The sequence below is a fragment of the Lissotriton vulgaris genome, chromosome 2_1, assembly GCF_964263255.1.
Source record: "Lissotriton vulgaris chromosome 2_1, aLisVul1.2, whole genome shotgun sequence".
NCBI classification, from domain to species: domain Eukaryota; kingdom Metazoa; phylum Chordata; class Amphibia; order Caudata; family Salamandridae; genus Lissotriton; species Lissotriton vulgaris.
The window spans coordinates 1024755106-1024781495 of record NC_141687.1 but is presented as its reverse complement, the minus strand read 5'-3'; the positions used below and the strand labels follow the sequence as shown (position 1 = coordinate 1024781495).

The window sequence follows — 26390 nt, the reverse complement described above, 5'->3', positions numbered from 1 at the left end:
ACGCACGAGTCACGACTTAAAAAAATCAAATTCTAAGGCAGGAGGACAGGTGCACTTAATGCCGCGTGATAGACCGGCCCCCATAATTAAGTGCCGGTGCTGAGCACCGGCAAGCTCCGGCTCAAATTAAGCCCTGCCTCCCGCGTCATCTTCTCTGATTGCCAAGAACTTGGGGGTCAAGATTGACAACGGCTTGACGCTCAAGTCCCAGATCCTTGGATTGGCGGGCACCTGTTATGGCCTTCTTAAAATGCTACGTAAGTTCCTTCCCCTGCTCCCGCTGGCACATAGGAATATCACGGTCCAGGCCCTTATTGGTTCGAGGCTGGACTATTCGAATGTCTTATATTTGGGTCTGCCCGAATACCTACTCCGAAGACTACAGGTGGTCCAGAACTTGGCTGCACAGCCATTTTTGGCCTACACCGCCGAGCGAGAGCTTCGGACCTTTTACATTCCCTACACTGGCTGCCTATTCGGAAGCGGATTGTTTTTAAAGCACTTACGCTGGCGCATAAGGCATTCCATGCTGTGGGAGCTGAATATATTCAGAAACGGCTTGCCTTTTACAAACAAGCTAGATCCTTAAGATCGGATTCTCTCTGCCTTGCCATTGTCCCTGCTGTCACGAAAGCAAGGGTCGGGGGACGTTCCTTTAAACGCTTGGCGCCCCAGCTATGGAATGCCCTTCCTTTGTCGCTTCGCAGTACATCTAACTTTCTGGCCTTCAGAAAGGGTCTGAAGACGGGGCTCTATGGTCAGTAATTTGCTCGCTCTTTTTCTCCTTTGTGCCTGCCCTTTGCAGTTTGTTGTGGGTTAGAAAGCGCCGGGACACTCTTCGGAGTAGCCGAGCGCTATATAAGACACCCATAACATTAACATTAACATTAACATTAACATTAACATTGGATAGGTGGATAATCCTGCTCACCGATACTGTATACTAATTGGTTATAGCTACCTCTGTCATATATTTGACTCGAGAATATGTATGACACTTCCAACACAGACTGTATGTTTTGCAGTTTGCTTGACATCAATGAAATACAGGTATTGAATATTATTCTTTATAGTATTCTTTTTAATCATTTTTGAAATAACTCAGATTTCAGTTACTTAATGAATACATTCATCACATGCAAAACTTTATCTTTTTAATGTTTTACTTTCATTTTAATTAAATTAGCTTACATAAATGTCATTATTATGCTTACTTATGATGATTTAGTGGATGGCATTGTAATAGTAATCTCAATGTAGTGACAATGTGTGACCTGTCAGTGCAATGGTGGGGATGGAGAGGGAAAGTACCCTGTGGACTGTCCCTTACTTTATATTGAAACGGGGACACTGCTTATCTTAAATTCTCCAGGTGTGCCATCCACTTGCTCTCAATATCTTCTCACCAGGTTGGATTCATTCTACTCATCCTCCATTGTTTGAGAAAGGAACTCTCTCCACTTTTTCAATAAGTAGATGGTTACCAAACTGCATCATGAGATATCTAATAGTAGCAGGGGCCAAAATTATCATTTACCCTAAACACCTGGGGGCAGCAGATTTACAAGCCCCTTCTGACACTTTTGTGCTACTGCTGCATCACTTTTTGTGACACAGTAGCGGTATAAACAATGCGCCACATTGCGGACCATTTACAACGAGACGCATCTGGAGAGATGCATCATGTTGTAAAGCCCTGCGTCACATTATACCTGCGTCAGGTATAATGTATGCAGGGTGGGCGTTCCCATGAAAAAAGCCTTGTAGAAGTGACGCATGGAAATCTACAATATTTCACTGCGCCACTTCTCTGACGCCACTGCGTCAAAACCCTACGCCTGCTTGGAGCAGGGGTAAGGAGTAATGCAGTGTATTGGGAATAGGCCTCCCCGTGCTTGCGACAAGACTCCAGGAATGCTTGACATTTACGACAATTTCGGACGCATCTGTCAATGCATGCTCCATGGTGGACCGTATTGTAAATACGGCACATCCATGGCGGCGCAAGGGTTTCGCATGGAGGCGCAGGGAAACTGATGCATCTATCAGATGAGGCAGTTTCTTGTACATCTGCCCCATGGATGGTACATTGGCAATCTCCTCTGGATCACGCTTTGAGAATTTCAGAATATTTCCCTTTACCAGCTACATGCAATTACAGTCAAACACACTTTTTTTCTATTTAATATATCAGCATCAGTAAACACTGGTGTAACAGATTAATATGATTTTGTTCATTACCTTTTGATATACTGCAAATCCACTCAAGTTTTGCAGCACAGTCTAATGGCACAAATCTATTATCTGCTTTGTAGGTGGCACAAAGTTTCACATGATTGTCAATGTACATGTCTTGTAAAAATGGGGATATGACCTAAAACAGAAGGAGAGTCCTGTTAGCCTTTATTTAATGATTGTTTTGTTCATTACTAACTAGTAAAACAAAAAGCATAAGGATACTGTTAACAGTGTAAACTCAAAAAGAGTAATTACATTATTTCCTGTACAGTGAGGCATGAATATGAATTCCAATTGTGCACTACTTATCTTGGTCAAATGACTAGTCAAAAAAACATGATGAACAAACCACAACTAACCAAGGTTTGACCGTGAATATAAGCTCAGTGTTGTAATGTTCAGGTAGGTGGGTCTCCATTTAAAGGCCCAAATGTAATGACGTGCTACATTATGGCATACCTTTGCCCATATGTATGCCAATAGCCTTTTTTTACTTCACAATTAAAATACACCCCAAATAGCTAATGCAGCCCTGACTAGGGCTATAGCAAAGAAAAAGTTCATTGGAGACCAGCCCAGTACCACTAGTGGTGCTGGCTATCCAGTGAGAACAAATTGTGTTGCACTATAATAAAAATGATGATGATAATAATAATATTAATAAAAATATTATTATTATTATTAATAATAATAATAATAATAATAATAATAATAATAATAATAATATTAACAGCAATGCTAAAAATAATATTAATAAAACTAATAATAATAATTTTTAAAAAGGCCCATTTTCTGAACAGGCAGAGCTAAACTGCGCGTACTCTCAAGGAAACCTGTTAGGAAATTGAAACAGAGGAATGTATTTGCAATCACATAAAATATTGCAATGTAGATACTTATTCAGTGGACCCATATTTCTGTTGAATATTTAAGTAAGCCAATGTGCTTGGACATTTTTACTTTGTAAACAAAAAAGTTTCAATAGAACACCATGGTATCTCAACAGCAAACCTAAACAAATAAAAGAACATGGGTTATTGGTGTATAGCATTCTGTCTTTATTTCATTCCAGGCTCAGGTATCTGAAAAGCATCGAATCACCACGGCCTCTCGAGTTGTCTTCTGCAGGATTCCCTCCTCCCCGGCTGCTGTGTATAATTCTACCAGCTTGGGAGACAGCTCTTCCACATAGGTAGCATAGAACTCCATAGGAAGTCCATCCATTCCCAGGGTCTTGCCTCTGGCTAATTCTTTGATAGCTACTCTAATCTCATGTTCCAAGATGTTAACTCCCAGTTGGTCCACCTCCTAATCTGTCAGTGTATGGAGGGGCAGCCTGGCCATAAAATCCTGTGTGTCTCCTTCCCTTTGGGACCCCGAGCTCTTATACAGATGTTTGTAATAGTCCAGAAATCTATTGTTTACTTCAGCCTGCCTATACAGGGGGTGTCCAACTAGGTCAGCTTTCTTTATAATATTATTCCCTCTATGGGTCTGATTGGCCAGCCAGGCAAATAACCTGCTCGCCTTATCCCATTCCACGTGGGTCTGATCCATGTTTGTTTTATAGTCGAAACATCGCAAACATTTTTCCTGGGCTGCCACTTCCTCCTTCGCATCCACGAGTTCCTGCCGGAGCAGGGCGTTGTATCTCTATATCTCTTAAAGCTCGGTCCACCCTTTCAACGTCCGTAAGTAGTACCCGCCGTACCCCGATAGATGTCACCATACACCTCCCCCTAATCATAGCCTTAAAGGATTCCCATTCCATCAGCCTGGAATTGGTGGAGGGGGTGTTTTCAGCAAAGTAGGATGTTATATGCCCCCTGATCTCCTGGAGGACAGCCTGGTCCTCCAGTGCCTCCTGTTTGAGGCGCAAAGTAGGGATGGGTTGTTGCTGCGCCCCCATTGTTGTCTCATCAGAACTCCACTTTCTGCATCAAAGCGTGCATGTTAGGTGAGCATAGGAAGGTGTCCAACCGTACATGCAGTTTGCGGGCATGTGAGAGATGCAAGTATTCTTTATCTAGTAGGTGTGTACGCCTCCAGGTGTCCATCAGCCCCCAGTGGGTCTGCCATTCTCTAAAAGCCTTAGCCATCTTGTGCACGGGAGAATCCCGGAGTGGTGGGTGGGACCGGTCTAAGTCTGGGTCCGCAAAGTAGTTAAAGTCTCCCCTCATGACGACGGAGCCAGTCATATATGGTGCTAGGATGCCATACATCTTCTTCAAGAAGGCGTCCTGATCAGTGTTCGACCAGTATATGTCGCTTAGCGTCACATCCTGACCATCTAATCTACATCTGACTATCAGGTATCAACCTTATGATTCAACCTTGTACCCTGTGTGCTGAAAAGGAACTCCCGCCATTATACAGATCAGCACCCCCCTCGCGACTGCTGAGAACAAGGTGTAGTATGCCTAGCCTCTCCATCTCCGGTGCAGTGCAATGCCCTCTGAGACCAGGGTGTGAGTCTCCTGCAACATGGCAATGTGAACCCTGAATCTCCTCAGGTATGAGAAGATTTTATGGCTCTGGTGCATGGAAATGCATACACCGGACATTCAAGGATAATAGGTTATATGTCATTCTTTTATTCATTGTTACTTATTCCCCCTTCCATCTACCTGTCTCCTTACTAGGGTTCTCCGAAGAGTGAGATAGATGGTAATGACTACTGCTTACTATCATTGATTCCATCCCAGGCTTTCTGCAGTGTCCCCAACTTAAAACTTTATAAAGACCCCAACTCCCCCTCCCTAGGACAAGTGAGAATCTCTCCCCCATCCAAACTGTGCACCTGCGTGCGTCTATGGATAATGTCCAAATTTCAGGTAGTGATGGGCCAAGTGCTCGATTCGGAGAAGAGCAATGCCCTCCCGACCCCCCCAGTTTCTCCCCCACCCTACACATATATCATTTGAATATCAAGTCTTGGTCCTGGGCCCTCTCAGCCCCTTTTGTATGTACTTAGCTCTCTGAGGTCCCCGTGTAAAAATTCCCTGCTATTCTTGTGTGTCCCGCAGTATTCAGATAATTGCATCTGCCGATCTGGGAGTCACCGGTGGGAGCTCCTGGCTGGCCTCTCCCACCGTAATCGAGCTTTGTTCTGAGTCAGAGTCTCTTGGATCATCCCCAGACAGTGATGTGGTGTCCAGTCTTTCAAGTGCGCTGAGGGATGTTATCACCGCTACTGCTCCGTCCTTTTCTCACTGCATCTCCACTGCTGTAGGTAAGCTTGCAGTTTTTCCTCCTCTCCCTCTTTGGCAGGCCATCCCACGGAGCATGCTGGTTGATCCAATAACAGCTGTCACAGTTTACTTTTGGTTATACCCATGGATGCCAAGCCCTACCAATTTCTCCAGTTCCCTTGTGACTTATGTTGCCAGTGGCCCTTGAAGTGATGTAATCTTCTGAAGATCAAAGGTTCTGCAAGCCTGGCATGGTGATGCAATGGTAAGGTTGCTACAGCTCCTTCCAGCAGTTGTGATGCTACTACACTATATTCTACCCCATATGTCTGATTCCATGACCCGGTGTGTCCCACAACCTTAGACCTGATGACTCCAACAGTCTGTGCCAATACTGGTATGGGTGGATAAAATTGTGCAAGACTAATACCATGAATATTGAAAATGATAAGCGTCTGAGATGTATGATGATGCACCACGTGAAGCCTGACATGAAATATACCATATGTGAGCCTGGGAAGGGCTTCGCAGACACATATCCTGGCATAAACGTGCAAAAAAAAAAGATCTCACAATGAGCAATGCATGATGCACTTGTCTCACCAGAAACCGATGTAATCTGCAGATTCTTTCTGAACATGCCTGAGAGACTAAATTAAGCACTGTGATTTCCACATGTAAATTATGAGGAGACAATGAAATATTAGCTCTTTCCTAGTTGTGATTTCTCATCATGCAGAAAAAACTTAAAGAATCCTCGCAGTTTACAAGACGTTCTTGATTTAGCCAGAGGTATTTAAGAAAATGTAACCAACATTCTGATGCCCTCTTTATTTTCGAGTTGCCTTGAGGTATGGACTGCTCCCATGAGGATTAGGGTCGGTTCTGATTTGCATAAGAAAAGCCTTTGGGCAAAAAACAATGGACTTGAGTGCGGCCTGAGCGACTGATAGTGGCTGAGATTAATTCAAGGATTCCGTCCATCACCTTGTTGGTGTTCCTAAAAATGGCCCTTGTGTTTTGAAATATTGGACGATGGGTGGAGTGCTTGGCGTTTATGGAAAGAGACATCCTTAATAAACTGAGTTTCCAACCGTATAGAAGATTTTATGGCAAATGCAGGCTGCTTTAAACCGGATCCTCTGTCTCACATGGGCCCAGTGCAGCTTTCTCCTGGCCATGGATACACGATAAAAGCAGCCAGCAGCCACTCTGGAACTAAAATCTGATTGCGTATTAAAACCTCTCCAATGCCTAACCTGGTAGCCCTAAGAACAATTTGTTGCAAAAGCCAAGCCATGGGAGAACACATGCAGTGACTGCCTATTTATGTAATGGCCTAGAAATAAATACACCTGCAGTGGCTACCCATTTATGTAATGGCCTGGAAATGAACTGCAAGTCTTTACTATGAGAGAGTAAGATATAAAGGCAGTAGAAGATGGAATTGACATGTATATTGAAGGACAGAAAGTAATCTAACCAACCCTCTGTGACTGTATGTTGGCCCCTGGAATGGTGGTGGTCCAAATGAGGTTGGCAAGGTTGAATTGTTCCAATGACTTGTATTATTGCCCATTAACAATTGATCTGTTATCAGCCATCTTGTCAGAGAATTCCGCAATTCTATAGCACTATTAGGATACACGTAGAAACCTAGTCATCTGTATTTGGGGCAAGAATTGTGCCCTTTGGGGTTTCTCTTATGTTGTATCTATTGCAGTCAATCATATCAACTTAGGCTTCTCAATGTAATGAACATCTTTCTGACAGAACTCTGACAAGCATTGATATGAACATGTATCCAAAAAGTGAAAAGAAAGTTGGAGAACTGACAAGCATACATGCAGGGCAACCTGAGCAGAGGGTGACCCAGACCAAAATTGGATTGAGTGCGATAGATACTGTGCAATCGGCCACAGACAGAAGAGGCCAATGCTCACCAGCATGTGAAACTTTCCAATGATGTATTATTTTTCTAGCAGGGAAGTTACATTTAAAGGGTGTCGCAGGAGTCATATGCTTGGTTTGTCGCTCTTTTGTTGGACACATGGAGTAGGTTGTGCTTGGCGCAAAGCATACATTTCGGTATGTGAAACTTTTGCAAGTTTTTAAGCTATAGCACACTTTAGTCTCCTCTTTTTCTGTAATCTCAGTACCACAATGACATTCCAAATTTAATGTTATGGGTAATAGATCTCTCTTCCTGTCATTCTGGAGTGCCCTACATAACTGTGAGTTTGTGCTACTTCCCATAAACAAGTCTGATGCTGTGGGCTGTTAGGAAAGTGGTTTAACATATGGCTGTGTGAAATCACAGTGTAAAAAGGCACAACGCTATATTGGGTCCAGGCAGGTGCAATTGAAAAACCTTAGCTCAACTCTAGGTAGCTGTGCCTCTCAGCAGTCGGGCGTTATCAAAGGAACAAGAATAAAGCATTAGGAATTATTAAAACACTTGAATAAGAAGAAAATACAACACAATAAATATCCAACACCCACTCAGTGCAAATAATCATCATAATGGGCTGCGATAGCGGGCAACATTCCAATCTTTGTAAAGTTAGATGGACCAATAAGGTCCAGTTGAACACTTACCTCACAGTTAAAGCAGTCTCTAGTCCAGTTCCAGGCTCTATGGGAAAACAGTACAGATTTGAATAGAGTATTCCTGATGCAAGAGATACAGCATGCTGAAGATGCTCAAGGGTGCTGAGGATGCTTAGCCGGTGCCGGGGGTCTTTCAAGAGGTCACCCCTTGGTCCATGAACATAGTGGGGCGACTTTGCCCACATGGGTCGATGTTCCTCAAAGTCCAGGTAAAGTCCAGCCAGAAAACATTTCCCACTCGGCTAATGGTCAGCGGTTACAGCAAAACCAGTGGTTCCCTTTAACTGTTAGTAACATCCTTGCTGGGTGCCCAAACTGCACTGCGACGACCCCCCTGGACTCAGGTGAAACTTTTAAGGTTCAGGACTCGGTCTCCAAGGCTGCACTTCAGCGGTCAGCAAGGCCTACTTCTTAAGCGTTTGTGGCCATGTGTCTGTAACAGGAAGTCAGCCAACTGACTCTTGGAGTCACTTCTTCTGTCTGAGCTCAGGGATGACTTTTCCTCGAGCCGGGCACTACAGGCAGAGTTCAATCTTTGCTAGCGCAAGGAGCAGCAGGTAAAGTCCAGCTTTTGGAGCAGCCTCTCTTTGCTGGATCCAGGTAACAGCAGGGCAGTCCTTCATCAGTCCTCTCTCTAGGTCAATTGTAATATGAGGTGTGGGTGCTAGGGTTGCCTGGGGTGCCCCTTTTATGCCCAAGTTGTGTGTCTCCGCCATTTATTCTTCAAAGGCAGCTTCCCGTGTAAAGTTTGTCTTTTGGGCTCACACCCGCCTTGCCTTCCTGACAGGGAGAGGTCACACCTCTTCCAATGGCAGGCCAATTGTATTCTTCTTGAGAGCTGTTCACATCTCCCACAGGGAGTGCAGAAGGCTGTCTGATACTCAACAATCTGGTACTCAACAACTGTAAATGGTCACTGGAAAACATTGGGCAACAAAGTGGCAACTTTCTAAAGTTGCTATTTATGCAAATGTTGCAGTTAATTTGACTTGTGTAGCAAGTTGGGTTCAATGCAATGATTCTTTTGATACCTTGAAGTATCATATTTAGTAGTTCCATTCAAAAGAAGGTACTGCTGAGTTGTTAGCATTTAACTCGGTACTCGCCAATTGCGCTAATAGTCTTTCTACAGTAAAAATGACAATGCATTGTTTTTACTGTCAGTACAGGCAAAGTTAGAAAACACATATCCAACTTTTTAATAAAATGCTCCCGACCTTCAGGGCTCAGAAAGTCTGCCTTTAGGGTGGCTTACAACTTTAGAAGGGAAGGATTGGGTTTTGCCATTACTTTAAATGGCAAATTCGATTTACCAGTTGGAAAACTAATCTGTCAGACAGCAATGGCAGGCTGGAAGTCATGCTTTGCTTTGTCGCGCTCTTGGTGGCAAACTAAGTTCTGTAGTCCATGGGAGACACTTTCAGGCCATGGGTACCCCGGGTACCATATACTAGGGAGTAAGTAAGTGTGGGTGAGCCAATTAGGCATACATGTTTTAAAGGTAAGAGCACTGGCACTGAGGCCTGTTTGCAGGACTCATTGCATCTTCAGAGTCACAAAACAAACAGCATCAGTTCAAAAACCTGGGAGTGATCATGCAGAAGGAGGCATTTGCTTAGAGGGGATTTGAGGGATCATGTTGCACATTTCTTTTGCTATTTTGGTTTACTTTCTTCACATTGAATGAAATTCATTTCTCTGAAGGCCCTTCTAAATTCCCTAAGAACTCATAGAGATGCATTTCAGTTTTTCCAGATCCCTTACTTTCAGCAGTTTGTTCACTTGTGTCCATTGCCCAGTCACCCATACAATGAATCAGTGTAGTCAGTGATCCCCACTGTATTGTATTTATGTCAATCCCCAAATATCTGAAAGATGCAATGTCCCATTGCAAAAGTAGTACTGGTAGAGGGCATGTGGGCCTGATACTCTTCATATCCACCTATCCCAGTTTATAAACTAACCAGGAACATCCCCAAATAAGTCCAAAAGGTCACACAGCCTGAGGACTGTTCTTACAGGATATTTTAAATAAATCAACATATTGTTGAACTTAGTGATATTATATAGTCAGTATTTCCTCTCTTGAACACATTGCCTCTCATTTAGCATCCAAGGGTATCACCGATCCATGTAGGAAAGGTTACAAGGGACATTTTCAACAAGTTTCCCTTCCCACGTCAAAGCTATCACAGACCTGCCAACTAAGGAATGTTCACCTGTGTGAAAGGCAGGTGGGGCCTTGGAGCGAGGCATAGTTACTGGAAGAAGGGGTGATGGATGCTACATTATCCTCCAAAATTCAATTCTGAAGTTAAGAAGGTGAATGCATGTACAATCTGTTTTTATCTTGTCACATTTGCTGTGAATTCAAAGACAGAGGCCAAATGTCAGGCTATGTCTTTTTCCAGACTGCTGCTTATTCTTTTCCAAAGGAGGTACTTGTTTACTTTTCTTTCCCTGACTGTAAAGTGAGAGGATTTTGTAAAGTGAATTATACGCAATCTTGCTGAGTACAGTTAGCAAGAAAGGAAAGGCTGTAGGATGTCACTTTTTTTCTAAAACACAACAACATTTAAATACTTGTAAATGAATAGTGTGAATATTTTAGAATATGTCAGTAGTTAGGAAAGAACATTCAAAACACTTTTTTTATCATTCTAAAGTGTGATGGAACAAATATTTTAATAGGGTCAAATCAAATCTATACACTTGGTGATGTGCAAATGAAATATTCATTGAAAACCGATTTCCACATTTTATTGTTTGTTCGCACCATAAAACTGTATGTGCAAAATTAGTGTCCATTTCAACATGTGGTTCCTGTGAATGACAATGTGTTACCACAACATACTTTAGTAATACATTTGCTACAGTGTGCACCAAAATGCACACTTCTGCTGAATAAATTTGCTTCGCCTATTCTTGCTGCGATGCTTGGATTTGTTTCTAATCCCTATGACTTCAATGATGTAACACTGATAACATGTGTGTCTTGAGCCACAGTGACAGAGCCATGTAAATAGCAAAATTATCAGCCCAATTTGGGAGGATAAGAAGGCCCTCACACACCGACCTAGTCAGTGTCATGCTTCATCATAGGGCCCCACCTCGGAGGCCGAGTGCCTCCTCGGTGTGCTACGACGCCAGGAGACTGTGGAGCAGGTTTGTGATAAGGCGTGCAGTGAGGTAAATTAATAAAACGTGACTAAGGGTATCTCAAAAATATTTTATTAGTAGATCCCTATAGCACTATTAAAACTTAAACTATGTGTGTGAATTTATAGCCAAAGTAATGAATTGGTTTAATTCAGTAATCAATAGTCAGTCAACATGTTTCAGCCTTTTTATTGGTATGAATTTACCTAGGCATTCATCAGGACTAAATGTAACCCCGGCGGTATGGACTCTCTAATCGTCCACCCTGACCAGAGGACGTGAAAGTGAAAATACAAAAATAAGTGAAAAAAGTGCAAAAGATAAACGTAAGGAAGGGAAAAATGCCCAGTCCCCACAATCCTAATTAGGATATTCTCTGCACCTGTAAGGAGAATACAAAGACAGACACAGACAAACACAAAACATAAACCAAAGTCAATAATGCAATGTAAGTCTGATGGTCTGTTCAGAGTGCTCCACGCTGTGGCAGGCTAGTGTCAATAACTATACGTTAACAGTTATCACCATCCATATATCCCTATAGGGATTATAACATTAGCACTGGGAAGTGGAGTGCCTAAAAAGTGCTAATATGTGATAAGGAATGAAAAAGTGGGAGGGGGGGTTTAAAACCTAGACTGTGATAGTTCTTCATAAGAGGGATCTATGGACCAAAGGTCGGTGACCTCCCCATAATCAGTTCATAATCTCAGCGTGACATCTCACTTTAAAATCAGGCGCTAAATGCACCATGGGTCTCAGGAGGGGGGTAGGAACGTCCCTGGCACATCCTGCATGAAAAAAAGAAGAAGAAGCAGACATTGGTAGTCACAGGTATTGGTCATTACTTAGCTCAGATATTCGCTGATGGGTTCTGGAGTTGGGGAAACGAACTTACGCCCTCAGCGCTCGCTACCCGCATTTGCACCTAGCTTATCCTCACAACCGGACCCCGACGATAGGGAGCCGGGCCGGTCGGTGGCTTTTAAAGATTGTAAACACTGCTGAGTGCGTTATCCGGGTGGGCGGGGTGCGCATCCGGAAAGAGGCTTGGAACGCGGCGGTTCCGTGATTGGTAGGCGTAGACCCGGTAGTGCGTGCTAGAAGAGAGGCTTGAAACGCACGGGTCCCGTGATAGGTAGTTATAGACCTGCTGGTATCGCGGTTAGAGCCCCAACAGCCAATCAAGGTTGGACGCGAGGACCAATCGGTGTTTTCATACCGATGTTTATCGGAACCACCCTCTGTAGTTGTTTTGACAGAAAGTAAATAAATTAAACGGTGCTGCGTGAGAAGGTGAAATGGCAGAATGCGCTGTCATCCGTTTCAAATGGGAGTAGAAGTGTTGATGGTGAGTGTGCGCCCAGTTGATATTAAAGCTTACACTTGAAATCCGATCAGATCCTCGGTATATTTGGTACATTTGTGATCAAAGGCACCCACTCTATTTGCTAAAAAATATATATGTAAACAAAGCATAGTGAACAACGCAAATAGTAGTCGCGTAGGACAAGTAGAGTAACACACTACGCTGTAGATTTCAGAATTGAAAATAACCTACAGTGCCGGTTGTGTGGCTCAGAGGGTATCAAAGATGTTTCTAAAATGACCTGTCATTCAGACCTGGTGTTAAATCCTCACTGATGCGGAAAGGATCAAGCATGATTAGTGCAGGTAGACATACAAGTATGGTGATATTTTGTTTATGTTTTAAGGATAGTTAGCATTCAGCAATCTCATTAGGAGGGTCACACGATGGCTAGTGTTAGAAGAAGATAATACAAAGTAGAGACTATGTCACCCCCAATTGATGTAGTACATGGCGGTAGATGACAAAGAGCAAAATTAAGTTACAGATTATCTCAACATAGTCTCCCAAAAGATGCCTTGCATGGTACGACAGCATAGTTGTCCACAGTGATTCATATTAAAGAGTAACCAGGGAAATTTTTATCTCAACACTGTATTCCAAGGAATATCATCGTTCAATCCAATTACATTTGTGCCCAAGCGATCCTGTTAGAAATGTTGTTGGTACCAGAGATTGTCTCTATCAGATAGATAGAGACAATCTCTGGTACCAACAACATTTCTAACAGGTTGTTCGAAAAGGAACAACGCTGGATTTATCGCTTGGGCACAAATGTAATTGGATTGAACGATGATATTCCTTGGAATACAGTGTTGAGATAAAAATTTCCCTGGTTACTCTTTAATATGAATCACTGTGGACAACTATGCTGTCGTACCATGCAAGGCATCTTTTGGGAGACTATGTTGAGATAATCTGTAACTTAATTTTGCTCTTTGTCATCTACCGCCATGTACTACATCAATTGGGGGTGACATAGTCTCTACTTTGTATTATCTTCTTCTAACACTAGCCATCGTGTGACCCTCCTAATGAGATTGCTGAATGCTAACTATCCTCAAAACATAAACAAAATATCACCATACTTGTATGTCTACCTGCACTAATCATGCTTGATCCTTTCCGCATCAGTGAGGATTTAACACCAGGTCTGAATGACAGGTCATTTTAGAAACATCTTTGATACCCTCTGAGCCACACAACCGGCACTGTAGGTTATTTTCAATTCTGAAATCTACAGCGTAGTGTGTTACTCTACTTGTCCTACGCGACTACTATTTGCGTTGTTCACTATGCTTTGTTTACATATATATTTTTTAGCAAATAGAGTGGGTGCCTTTGATCACAAATGTATCAAATGTACCGAGGATCTGATCGGATTTCAAGTGTAAGCTTTAATATCAACTGGGCGCACACTCACCATCAACACTTCTACTCCCATTTGAAACGGATGACAGAGCATTCTGCCATTTCACCTTCTCACGCAGCACCGTTTAATTTATTTACTTTCTGTCAAAACAACTACAGAGGGTGGTTCCGATAAACATCGGTATGAAAACACCGATTGGTCCTCGCGTCCAACCTTGATTGGCTGTTGGGGCTCTAACCGCGATACCAGCAGGTCTATAACTACCTATCACGGGACCCGTGCGTTTCAAGCCTCTCTTCTAGCACGCACTACCGGGTCTACGCCTACCAATCACGGAACCGCCGCGTTCCAAGCCTCTTTCCGGATGCGCACCCCGCCCACCCGGATAACGCACTCAGCAGTGTTTACAATCTTTAAAAGCCACCGACCGGCCCGGCTCCCTATCGTGGGGGTCCGGTTGTGAGGATAAGCTAGGTGCAAATGCGGGTAGCGAGCGCTGAGGGCGTAAGTTCGTTTCCCCAACTCCAGAACCCATCAGCGAATATCTGAGCTAAGTAATGACCAATACCTGTGACTACCAATGTCTGCTTCTTCTTCTTTTTTTCATGCAGGATGTGCCAGGGACGTTCCTACCCCCCTCCCGAGACCCATGGTGCATTTAGCGCCTGATTTTAAAGTGAGATGTCACGCTGAGATTATGAACTGATTATGGGGAGGTCACCGACCTTTGGTCCATAGATCCCTCTTATGAAGAACTATCACAGTCTAGGTTTTAAACCCCCCCTCCCACTTTTTCATTCCTTATCACATATTAGCACTTTTTAGGCACTCCACTTCCCAGTGCTAATGTTATAATCCCTATAGGGATATATGGATGGTGATAACTGTTAACGTATAGTTATTGACACTAGCCTGCCACAGCGTGGAGCACTCTGAACAGACCATCAGACTTACATTGCATTATTGACTTTGGTTTATGTTTTGTGTTTGTCTGTGTCTGTCTTTGTTCTCTCCTTACAGGTGCAGATAATATCCTAATTAGGATTGTGGGGACTGGGCATTTTTCCCTTCCTTACGTTTATCTTTTGCACTTTTTTCACTTATTTTTGTATTTTCACTTTCACGTCCTCTGGTCAGGGTGGACGATTAGAGAGTCCATACCGCCGGGGTTACATTTAGTCCTGATGAATGCCTAGGTAAATTCATACCAATAAAAAGGCTGAAACATGTTGACTGACTATTGATTACTGAATTAAACCAATTCATTACTTTGGCTATAAATTCACACACATAGTTTAAGTTTTAATAGTGCTATAGGGATCTACTAATAAAATATTTTTGAGATACCCTTAGTCACGTTTTATTAATTTACCTCACTGCACGCCTTATCACAAACCTGCTCCGCAGTCTCCTGGCGTCGTAGCACACCGAGGAGGCACTCGGCCTCCGAGGTGGGGCCCTATGATGAAGCATGACACTGACTAGGTCGGTGTGTGAGGGCCTTCTTATCCTCCCAAATTGGGCTGATAATTTTGCTATTTACATGGCTCTGTCACTGTGGCTCAAGACACACATGTAACCTCTCTTTTGTTGATTGCTTACTTGAAATTGGGGACTGAGAGAGTGTTCCTTAAATTCCCTGTCTCTCCTGTTGTTTTCTTTTATTTGTAACACTGATAACACCACCCTCAAACTGAACAAAAGCTTGGTGAGACTAGTGCCGATGTCCTGAATGAACATCAGGTGTTCAAAGTCTCTAAATACAAGCTGGAAATCCACTCCTTGCAGTTTCCATCTTGTTTTGTCTGCCGCTATGTGATACCGGCTCCTCACCGGGTGAACTTCAGACATTTCTCTTTTGCTGGACTGCCTTATCTCTTTCTTCCCCTCAGGTCCCCCTCTCTCCTCCCGCCAATCTCAGCCTCCAACTCTTCAAACCCCCACCTCCCACTACCCCTTTTGATGTTTTATTTCTCCATTCACTCTGTAAATATGTAATATTTAATTGTCGAAGCCTAATCGCTGGTAAAATGTAATCATGAGTAAATTTACTATTTGTATATATTTATATATAACTCTAACAACTAGTATATGTAGTAGACCTTTGTATTTACTACCATTCCTATGAGTTTAGAGTTTATCCGTTTGTATCTCTTTCTTGAGTGACTATACAACTTGTACATTTGCAAAACAAATTCTGTGTGTATCTCTTCGTTGTGTGACTTTACAACTTGTACATTTGCAATTTTTTCCTGTTTGTATCTCTTATGTAACTCATGTAATCCAAAGTCCTTATGTAACGCAACTGGTTCTTTTGTAAAGCGCTCTGACACCTTCGGTAATGTTTGCGCTATATAAAATCGCATTAAATAAAGAAATAAAAAACCTTGCAACGGGAGCCGATCTCATGTGACACACAGTGGTGCTGTGTGAGTTGACATGTCTACTGTCAGATAGTGTGATATTGGTTTTACTCTAACTAATCTGACTACTTTGGAATTGAAGTGGTTGTCAAAGTATTTGGAGTAGAAAATCTGACTGAAGCTTTTTTTTCATCAAGAGATGCCACAGCACAATATCCCTCTCTCTTTGTTACCTCTGCTATTACACCTGCCAGTCATCTGAGGCTAAATGCTTTATTACTATTAGGGTAAAACCATTTGATCTGCATGTACTAGTCCAGTAAAAACTTGCTTTAAGTGGTTGGCTAAAGTCTTCATCAAGATTGCAATATTGGTGTTTTACATAGGGGTGAGGGGAGTAGAACTTTTAGGCTGCTTTATGTTTACAGTGCTTCAGAACCATTATATGCGTGCCTCCTGCACAGATTCCAAGAGGATCAGTCTTTGGAGTACTTCTCCCAGAGGCATTAGTAACTTCTCAAAGTCTTCATGAAGTTTGTAACATTTCTTTGTCAGATCGTTACCCCATGGAGCTGTTTCAATGGTCCATACGTTCCATACGTGTCAGAATAAATCTATATTTATCCCTTTCCAGTTTTTAATATTTGTGTTGAAGAAGGAATCAGATCATGCATTTGCTTCTCTAGTCTTGTGATAGCTGAAATTGCCTTATATCCCTTTCCTTTGCCAGAAACCGGTCCCCGGTAGCTTGTCTCCTTTCTGGTGAAGAATTGGCTTGGTAGTTTAGTCTGCCCTGTTCCCATGATGCACTGGGCCAGGGACAGACTGATTTGCATATAGCCAGGTTCTGAACTGGGATGGTGCAGTGAGATAAATAACGGTGATGGATCAAGCCCTGATCTTTGGACTGGGTAAGAGTGGTCTGCTTAATTCAGACACTCTGTTCATCACCACCCCCTTTTCTGAATTGTTATATCCCTTTCCATCATCTTTTGGATCCACTGATCTTATCCAGTGCAAAGACGTGTATCATTACTTTCATCACCTACCATTTTATACTCCTAGTCATGTAGGATTCATCACTAGTTTCAAAATAGTCATCTATCTCATATCCTATTAGCAGGTTTGATAACGCATTATGGGGTAGTCTCCATGTTGGCGCTTTTATCTGTCACTTGTCATGCATGTATGTTACATAACTAGGTGTAGTCTAAAATACTTCAGCTACGGTACACTGAACCTTTATTTGTGCTAATGTACCTCAGTAAAACTAACATTCAAACCAATCTTGCATATAACCCATGTACAAAGACGTGGCAAGGATATTCCAGTGTGCCACTATGTTGTGCTTGCCATATATTTATGAGGTTGGGTCTTTTCATTTACCTGTATATTCACTTTTACTGTCTCATTGCGAGTCATTGCTCAATGTCTATGTGAATGAGCATCCAACATAACATTAAAATCTCCCACCCACAATAAACTAGCTTCAAAGTACTGGACACAAATATCTGACGTTTTGGGGTAAAAGCAATTATCATCCATATTGGGGGCATCATGACACTATGTGTGCCCATCGTATTGCCATCTCATTTTGTTTGCCACATCCAGGCACTTTTCTTAACAAGCCAATACATTTGTTTTTCTGTCAAATTGTCATTTGCTATTATAAGTTATTTTTTCCAAATAACTTATGTTTTTTCACTAACCCCTGAGTAACCTTCAGCTGAGAGCAAAGAACGTGCCTACTGCTTACATAATTTCCTCACACTGCATGGAGGACATATTTTTTCAGAAGTTGTTCGAACAAAAGTCCTACATTTCAAGGAGAAGCCAAAATCTTGGATCCTAGTTCCGTGTATATCTGCCTGGGGTAACCGTACTCTTTACTGAGTGTCAGACACCCGCTTTATTGAGTGTCCAACATTGATGACTTGATTGTATTTCCATTTCCCAGAGATAAGATACTACAAAACATCCTCCTATATGTGAAAAACCTCACCAATGATAGCAAATGATATGTTCTAGTCCTTTGTAACAAAAGGATCATGAAAGCAAGATGCGTTTCAATGACAAAAGTTACTTTATTCTACAACTATTCACACTGACAAGAATTCAGTCTATAAAAGTTAATGTGTATACTTATAAAAGAAGTCAGTTTCTTTATTGTAGTTTTTTTTTGAGTTACATTAATAATTTTGGTGTTAGCCTTCCAACTCCTGTCTCTCCTCTGACATTTGTTGTTTTCCTCCAAACACCTGTCTCTCCTCTAACAATACTCAGTTGTCCTGATATAGCCAACTGTCCTTCCTTTTTATGGTCTGGCTTTATAGTGCAGCTGTCGCCAGAAAATTATGAGAGCGATACTAGAGAGGGGCTTTGGCTCCACCCACATGTTGGGTACCAGGAGTACATATTTTGTTTGGGTAGAAGTCGTGTGCTTTCACAAAAAAAGTGCTTGCCCTCCATCAGCTGTGATCATTTTGTTTATCCAGCTGATTTAGCCTCAACATTCAGGAGGACACACATGGCATTGTAATATTGTAAAAGTGTCTTAGATTAGTAGATCATTTATGGTGTTTGTCTTTCTGTGGTAGCAGTACAGATGGGAGGAGGGCAGACATTAACCTACGTGGATTTTTAGGTATGGCGTGACTGTGCAACTGTCACCAATATTATTCCACAGTTCTTTGCTTCAACTAAAATATACATTCAACCTATACTATTTACTTGTAATGCTCCACATTACCATATCACATTCCTTTAAAGCCAGACCTATTGGCATTACATTGCTTGTTACTTACCTGGGTTTAATGTTATGCAGATCGACCCCTCTGACATAGGTCCTTTATTTACTCAGTGGGTTTTCTCTTTTGACACTCCACTAACTGATACGTCAGAGATTTCAATAGTGTCCATCATTCTAAATACTTTTATTTATTTGGTGTTTTATATATAGTGCGAACATGACCCTGAGTAGGGTATGAGAGGGCTTTACATTACATATCTTTAACTTAGAACAAACACACATGTCATGTAGGTTTCTTAACGATACACAAAGTACAGCAAATTTCAAGAGATAGTTATGAAACCAAAATATAAGTAAAAGTACATTGTTATATGAGAGAATCATTAGAGTTTTGACAATCATATATACAAGACGAAAATTAGATTAATGTTAAATGAGAGGTAGCATATGTATGATCAAGAAGGATCTATGATAATGTCTATACTGCTGAGATTATGGAAGAAATTTGCTCATATAAAAAGATTTGGCTTCATTTTTTAATGCAGCCATGGACAAAATTCTTCTAATGTTCGGGGGAGAGCGTTCCAGATTTTAGGCGCTGCACCAGAGAAAGCTTGTTCATACATTCTTTTCTTACGGAAACGGGCCGGTTTCAGTAATAGATCACTGTGACTTCGGGTAACACTGCATCCACCTGATAGAATGATTTTCTTGGCCAGATACACCAGTGTTTTGTAGTGTATCGCTTTGTGAGTGATACATGCCATTTTTATTAGTTGTAGTCTTGCTTCATACAGCAACCAATTAAGCGCTTTCAGATGAGGGGTGATGTGGTCGAATTTTCTGGAGCCAGTTATAAGTCTTGTGGCCGCATTAAGACAGGCTTTCAGAGGCGCTGTTGAAATCTTGGGAAGACCAGCTAGAGTTGTGCAACCATACTCGATCCTTGAAATGACTAATGCCTGGACTGCTGTTTTAAGGTCTGAGTTGTTTATGAAAGGTTTGAGCTTTCTGAGGTAGCTTAAGTAGATGCAGGCATTTCTTGCCATTGTGGTAATATGCGATACCATGTTCAGGTTTTTGTCTGGTATAATACCCAGGGATTTGGAAGAATCAACAATCCTCAGAGTACAGTTTAATGCCGTGATCAGGTTGGTCCACTCTGATTGAGCATTTTTCTGGGAGGAAATTAGAAGGAATTCGGTTTTATGCGGGTTAAGCTTGAGGTGATTGCTGTTTAGCCAATGGACGGTACTCTTTAATGCCTGGTTCATGATACCTATCTCTTCTATCGATGAGATTTTGATGTAGAGCTGCGTGTCATCTGTGTGAATGTGGAAGGAGATGTTTGCTTGTTGTAGGGTTTCTGCGAGTGGCTCTATGTACAGATTGAATAGAGCAGGGGATAGTGTTGAGCCCTGAGGAATACCAATATCATTTCTGGATGAGGCTGATAATGTTTGGTTGACTATGAATTTTAGCGATCTGTTCTCTATGAACAGGCTAAACCACTTTAAGACGGTGCCTCTAAACCCATCCGATTTTTCAAGCAATCTAGTATTTTAGCATGGTTTACCACGTCGAATGCCGATGAAAGGTCAAGCAGGATTAGGAGACAGGTTTCGTTGCCGTCGAGGGCAAGTACAGCGTTGTCCATGATGTGCAGAATTGCTGTTTCAGTCCCGTTGTGTGGTCTGAATCCTAACTGGAAGTCATTTAACAGATTGAATTCTGAGATGTGAAGGCTCAATTGTTGTTGCACACATTTTTCCAGGACTTTGACTAGCATAGGAATGTTTGTTACTGGTCTGAAGTTGTTCGGGTCTGAAGGGTACTCCGTAGTTTTTTTTAGGATGGGAGTGACTTGCCCTGTTTTTAGGCAGTCCGGTATTGAGCCTTGTGATAGCAATGCGTTAATGATCCTTGTCCGTGAAGGGATGAGCAGATGGTTTATTGTAGACCAACAATTTGCAGGTAGAAGATCGTTGTAATGATTGTTTGGTTTAATGGTCGGGATAATCTTTGCAATATCTAAGTCACTAAGAGGCTTGAATTCTGACCAAATCTCCTGCTTCAGTGTACAATCCCTCAGAAACAGAAGGCTTCCTAGTGTATATAAACCATACTCTACCTCCAAGCTAAATTCAGGCTGCTAAAGACTGCTAAAATGAAATCTTCAGACGTTCACTACACCATAAGGCAGTCACACTTAGTACCTTCCTGAGGATCGCAAGCTGAAAAATCTAATATAGATAGCACTTGTACTTTATACATTGTTTACTGAGATGGATTACGCCCCCTTATGTATATAGTGTCCCAGATTTAAGCTTTTTATGAAATGTGTTTTATCTTTTTAAATCAAATATGCTGCTATTAATTTTATGTCAAGATTTTTTAATGACCATCTGCACAGTACTGCAAGATTTTATCCTAAATTTTAGCAAATCTTGTTTTATTGTATAGATGCAATTTAAAGCTTTTATGATACATACTGTCGCATAAAGCTATTTGAACTGAACTGAATATTCTAATCTCAATCTACTTCCTAACCTGTATTAGGGGCATGCAGACCAATGCCAGCTTTTACTCATATCCGAGGCTCCTGAAAGCATCACAGCTTTCATTTATCTCATCTAGGCTTACTTCAAGGCTAAGGGGTGAGAAGCACCCTAGGTGTACTAATGCTTCAAAAATTAAATAATAAATGTTTGTCATGCTCTATAGAAGGGCACATTCAAGAGTAGACCAAACACACACACCCTCAAACACACGCACGCGCGCACACACAAACATACAGAGTGATTAATATTTTTTCTCCTTACATTCGGTCTAAAGAAGGAACCCAGTACCAGCTTATCATTGGACCAGACCACTAGGTTAAATGAAATTTACCCAAGAGAGGGAATATATTGGGGTTCAGATCTTGCTATCTAAGGCTGGCCAGAGTCTTCATAGTTTTGCTACTAGGAAAATATTATTGAAACTAGTCAACTGACAGTGACTAGTTCCTTGCCAATTGCTGGTCTATGTTTCTTTGACTGTCTATTTTGAATGATCATGCAACTCAGTAACTCCAGTAGTGGTACTGGTGCCTTTGTCCCTATGCCAGTCACTTTATTCATAGTAAGGAGCACAAGCTTAATTGTCTATAGCTCTGTCTTATGATTTTAGGGTAACCATTTCATTTGTGGGATTGTTCATTACAGGTAGTGCCAGTGCCTAATTTGAGATGGTGGTTGCAAATGAGGGGTAACCAGCTCTTATTTTTGGGGGCCAGCACTTATTTTTCCACATCAGACATTTACAGAGAGCCGGAGAGGGATAAACACACAAATCACAAAGATGGTGGAAAAGAAAGACAGAAAAAACGTGACAAAGCATGAAAGCAGGAACATGCTGTAGTGTGAAAAAGGTGCAAGGAATGTTTGACAGCATATGAAAGAGGCATGAGGTGGATTTAGAACTATGCAGCCTTGGTATTCTTTGCATCAACATTTAATTGTGCCAAATGCAGGCTTCTAAACAGGGCCATGGGACTTGTCAGCCATTCTTTTTCAAATTAAGCACAGGGAAGAGCATAAAATACACTGAATTGTGGTTAATTGCTTTCTTATTTAACTTGTGGCACCCCACTTTGCTGCCTCAAAAGAAGATGGGTATTACTGAGTTGATGGGTACTGAGTGAGGAGTCTAAAGGCAGTCTAATTGTAAGCTTATCAGGCATAGTCTAGTCTGTTCGTAAACTTTAGTTTAATTTATTATAGGTTTTACCTGCTATTAATTATTATTTTACAATTTTACAAAAATTCCAATTTATTATATGTGATGCTAAAGGTAGCGGCACATGTATACAAATTAATATATGATATTTCTAATTTCTGGGATATGATTCAGCATCTCTGGCTTGCTGGACCACAATGACTACTTTTGAAGAAATGGAGAGCACCAAAGGAAACTGACATTCTAGGAATTTGTAAAGATTGACCAAGACAGAGGAGTTCTCCTGAGTATGTTCTTTGGCTTTTTCCATCCAATACGTGGGCTATCCAAGACCACCAGCAGATCGATCTCAAAGACCCCATTCTTAAATAGATGTTTTTGAAATATCCAATGGGAACTTCTTGTTTTAAATAAATTGCATACATTCTATTGATCTCCTGAGGCACAGCCGGGAGATAGCGTGTTTATCTTTTAAAATTGAAACTTTTGTGTGATAGTGTGTTGGTTTTAACCTCACCCCCTCCCTGGGCACTTACTTCCTTCTCCTCGCGCAGCCGATATTAGCGCTGCCGAGGGATTCATTCCTGACGCCATTTCCCTGGTGACACAGGCGACGCCCACTGCATCAGGCCACGCCCCCCGCCGACACTCCATAAAAGCGCGCTGAATGCTAGCGCGAGCCCGTGGACTATTGATCTCCTGAGGCACAGCCGGGAGATAGCGTGTTTATCTTTTAAAATTGAAACTTTTGTGTGATAGTGTGTTGGTTTTAACCTCACCCCCTCCCTGGGCACTTACTTCCTTCTCCTCGCGCAGCCGATATTAGCGCTGCCGAGGGATTCATTCCTGACGCCATTTCCCTGGTGACACAGGCGACGCCCACTGCATCAGGCCACGCCCCCCGCCGACACTCCATAAAAGCGCGCTGAATGATAGCGCGAGCCCGTGTACTATTGATCTCCTGAGGCACAGCCGGGAGATAGCGTGTTTATCTTTTAAAATTGAAACTTTTGTGTGATAGTGTGTTGGTTTTAACCTCACCCCCTCCCTGGGCACTTACTTCCTTCTCCTCGCGCAGCCGATATTAGCGCTGCCGAGGGATTCATTCCTGACGCCATTTCCCTGGTGACACAGGCGGCGCCCACTGCATCAGGCCACACCTCCCCACCTCCGGTATATGAATGTGTTTCTCCCAGCCGCGCAGCGGACGGGCGCAGCGGGCACGCCGGCAGCGCGCCGAAGGCGCGCCTAAGGCAAGCCCGTCTGCGCCCGTCCGCGGCTGCCGGGGGCCGGGGGCCAGAACCCCTGCACAATCTCAGATAGACCTTTGTTATACCCGCCAGGAACTTTTGGATTTGCGCACATGCGCTGAGTATAGCTGCTTGCCTATTAAGGATAGTGCAACTGATGGACTTGGGAATACGTGCAGTCACTGTGGCTACTCATTCAGCCACTGGAAGGCCTGTAATGGATCCGCCAGAAAGCTTGGATGCGCATTGATCAACTGCAGGTCCCTCAGGAAGCACCGAATGGAAGTGCGGGACTTACTTGAGGATAGTAAACTAGATATCCTGTTCACTACCGAAACTTGGCTGGACGAGGAGTCATCCCCCGAGGTGCTAGACGCACTCCCCCAGGTTATGGCATTTGTAGGTTAGATAGACCGTGTGGGAGAGGCGGAGGGATTGCGATTATTCATAAGCACGGGATTGAATGTACTCTGGAGGCCATTTCAATATCAGATAGCGAGGCTGGAACCTTTTCTATATCTGTCTCTAAAAACTATATAATAAAAGGCCTCCTAGTATACAGGCCCCCTGGAGGTAGCAGTCAGTTTGCTGCCAGTCTGATACAGAACATATTATCCCCAGCTTTGCGCTATGAGAAATTTCTGTTGTTGGGTGACCTTAATCTTCATTTTAATGATGCTTTGAGCATCTCGGCCCAAGAGGTCCGTAATGACTTACTAACTCTGCAATTAGTTCTTAAATCGGAACTGCCCACTCACCGACTAGGGCATACGTTAGACCCTATTTTCTGTAACTGGGACTCCCTCATAGTTGATCCCCCAAAACCAATGGTATGGACGGATCACTTTTTGGTACCATTTCAGATTAATCAATCCCCTGGAATTTTCCAAGGGAAAAGGGATGGTACTCGCAAGCTACAGAGGCGGTGGGCTAGGTTTTCCCCCGCAGACTTCAAGGCCGGTTTGGAACAGGGAGGACCACCGGAAGGTCTGGGCCTAACAATTGATGGGGCGTGCGAAACACTTGATCGACGCATCCATGCTGCTTTGGGCGCTACAGCACCATGGTCTAATAGGGGACCTATGCAGCGTACTAAATCCGCGGCTTGGTTTAATGAGGACTTAAAAAGGGCTAAGACCGTATGTAAGCGGTTCGAAAGAATCTGGAGACAGGATTACGCACCAGACCAGGAGAGGGAATATAAGCTGAACCTTAAAAAGTATCATGCTCTGATAAGGAAAACACGGGCAGATTATTATACTGAAAGGATTACTAAGGCCGATTGCTCCGCCAAAGAACTCTTCACAGTATATAAGGAATTATCCTCTCTGGCCTGTCTGGAAGAAAGAGCAGCTACCTCGGTGCAATCTTGCAATCAGATAGCTGACTACTTTAATAAAAAGGTACAGGATATATATGCTGCCTTCTCCAACACAGCCAGGGCCGGTTCCAGCGACCAAACCCTGCTGGATGAGGGACTTTCAGCCACAGATAAGCTGTGTGCTTTTCTGACTCCTGATATTGTTGAACTGAAAAAGGTGGCTGGAAGTATAAAATCAGGCTCTCCTAGAGATCCGGCACCCGCCAAAATTCTGAGAAGCAATATGGAGACACTAGCGCCGTATGTCAGACATCTCCTGACACTGTCATTTGACTCTGGCACGGTTCCAACGACATGGAAACAGGCTGTGGTACTTCCACTTAAGAAGAAGCCACAGATTAACATCGCTCAAATGAGCAATTTACGGCCTATTTCACTTCTCCCTTACATCGCCAAAATAGCGGAAAAATTGGCGAACCAACAACTTACGGCTCACATTGAAACCCAACAACTCTATCACCCCACCCAGGCTGGCTTCCGTGCTCTCCACTCCACGGAGTCGGCTCTCCTCTATTCCACGGAGATGCTTAGGAAGCATGCGGATGAGGGTCAAACTGCGGCACTGATTCTTTTAGATCTCAGTGCCGCGTTTGACACTGTGGCCCATCACACACTGCTACAGCGCCTGAGAGAGGGAGGAGTTGCTGGCAAAGCGTGGCACTGGCTGAAGTCCTTTCTCCTTGGCCGCAGCTTTTGTGTGGAGCAGGGGCCCCATAGGTCCAGAGCTATCGCCCTGAGCCAAGGAGTTCCCCAAGGCTCAAGCCTAAGTCCCACTTTATTCAACCTCTATGTTGCCCCAGTGGCATCTATTGCGGAGAAACATGGGGTTGTTGTGGTGACTTACGCGGATGATACTCAGCTGGTTGTAGCTCTTTCTCAGCCAGCTGAGCAGGCAGCCAGTCAGTTTACATCCTGCCTGCAAGACCTGGCTAATTGGATGTCAAACAATTGTCTCAGATTAAATGGGGACAAGACGGAGGTGCTTATT

General features: G+C 42.9%; 1 protein-coding gene across 1 annotated transcript in view; it reads right to left on the bottom strand.

The window, feature by feature from the left end:
- Positions 1 to 26390, bottom strand: part of PLA2R1 (phospholipase A2 receptor 1) — a 1083903-nt gene that overhangs the window by 322210 nt on the left and 735303 nt on the right. Inside the window, exon 12 of the mRNA XM_086956636.1 lies at positions 2242 to 2374. Coding sequence (XP_086812762.1) covers positions 2242 to 2374 — 133 coding nt within the window. The remainder of the gene's footprint in view (positions 1 to 2241; positions 2375 to 26390) is intronic.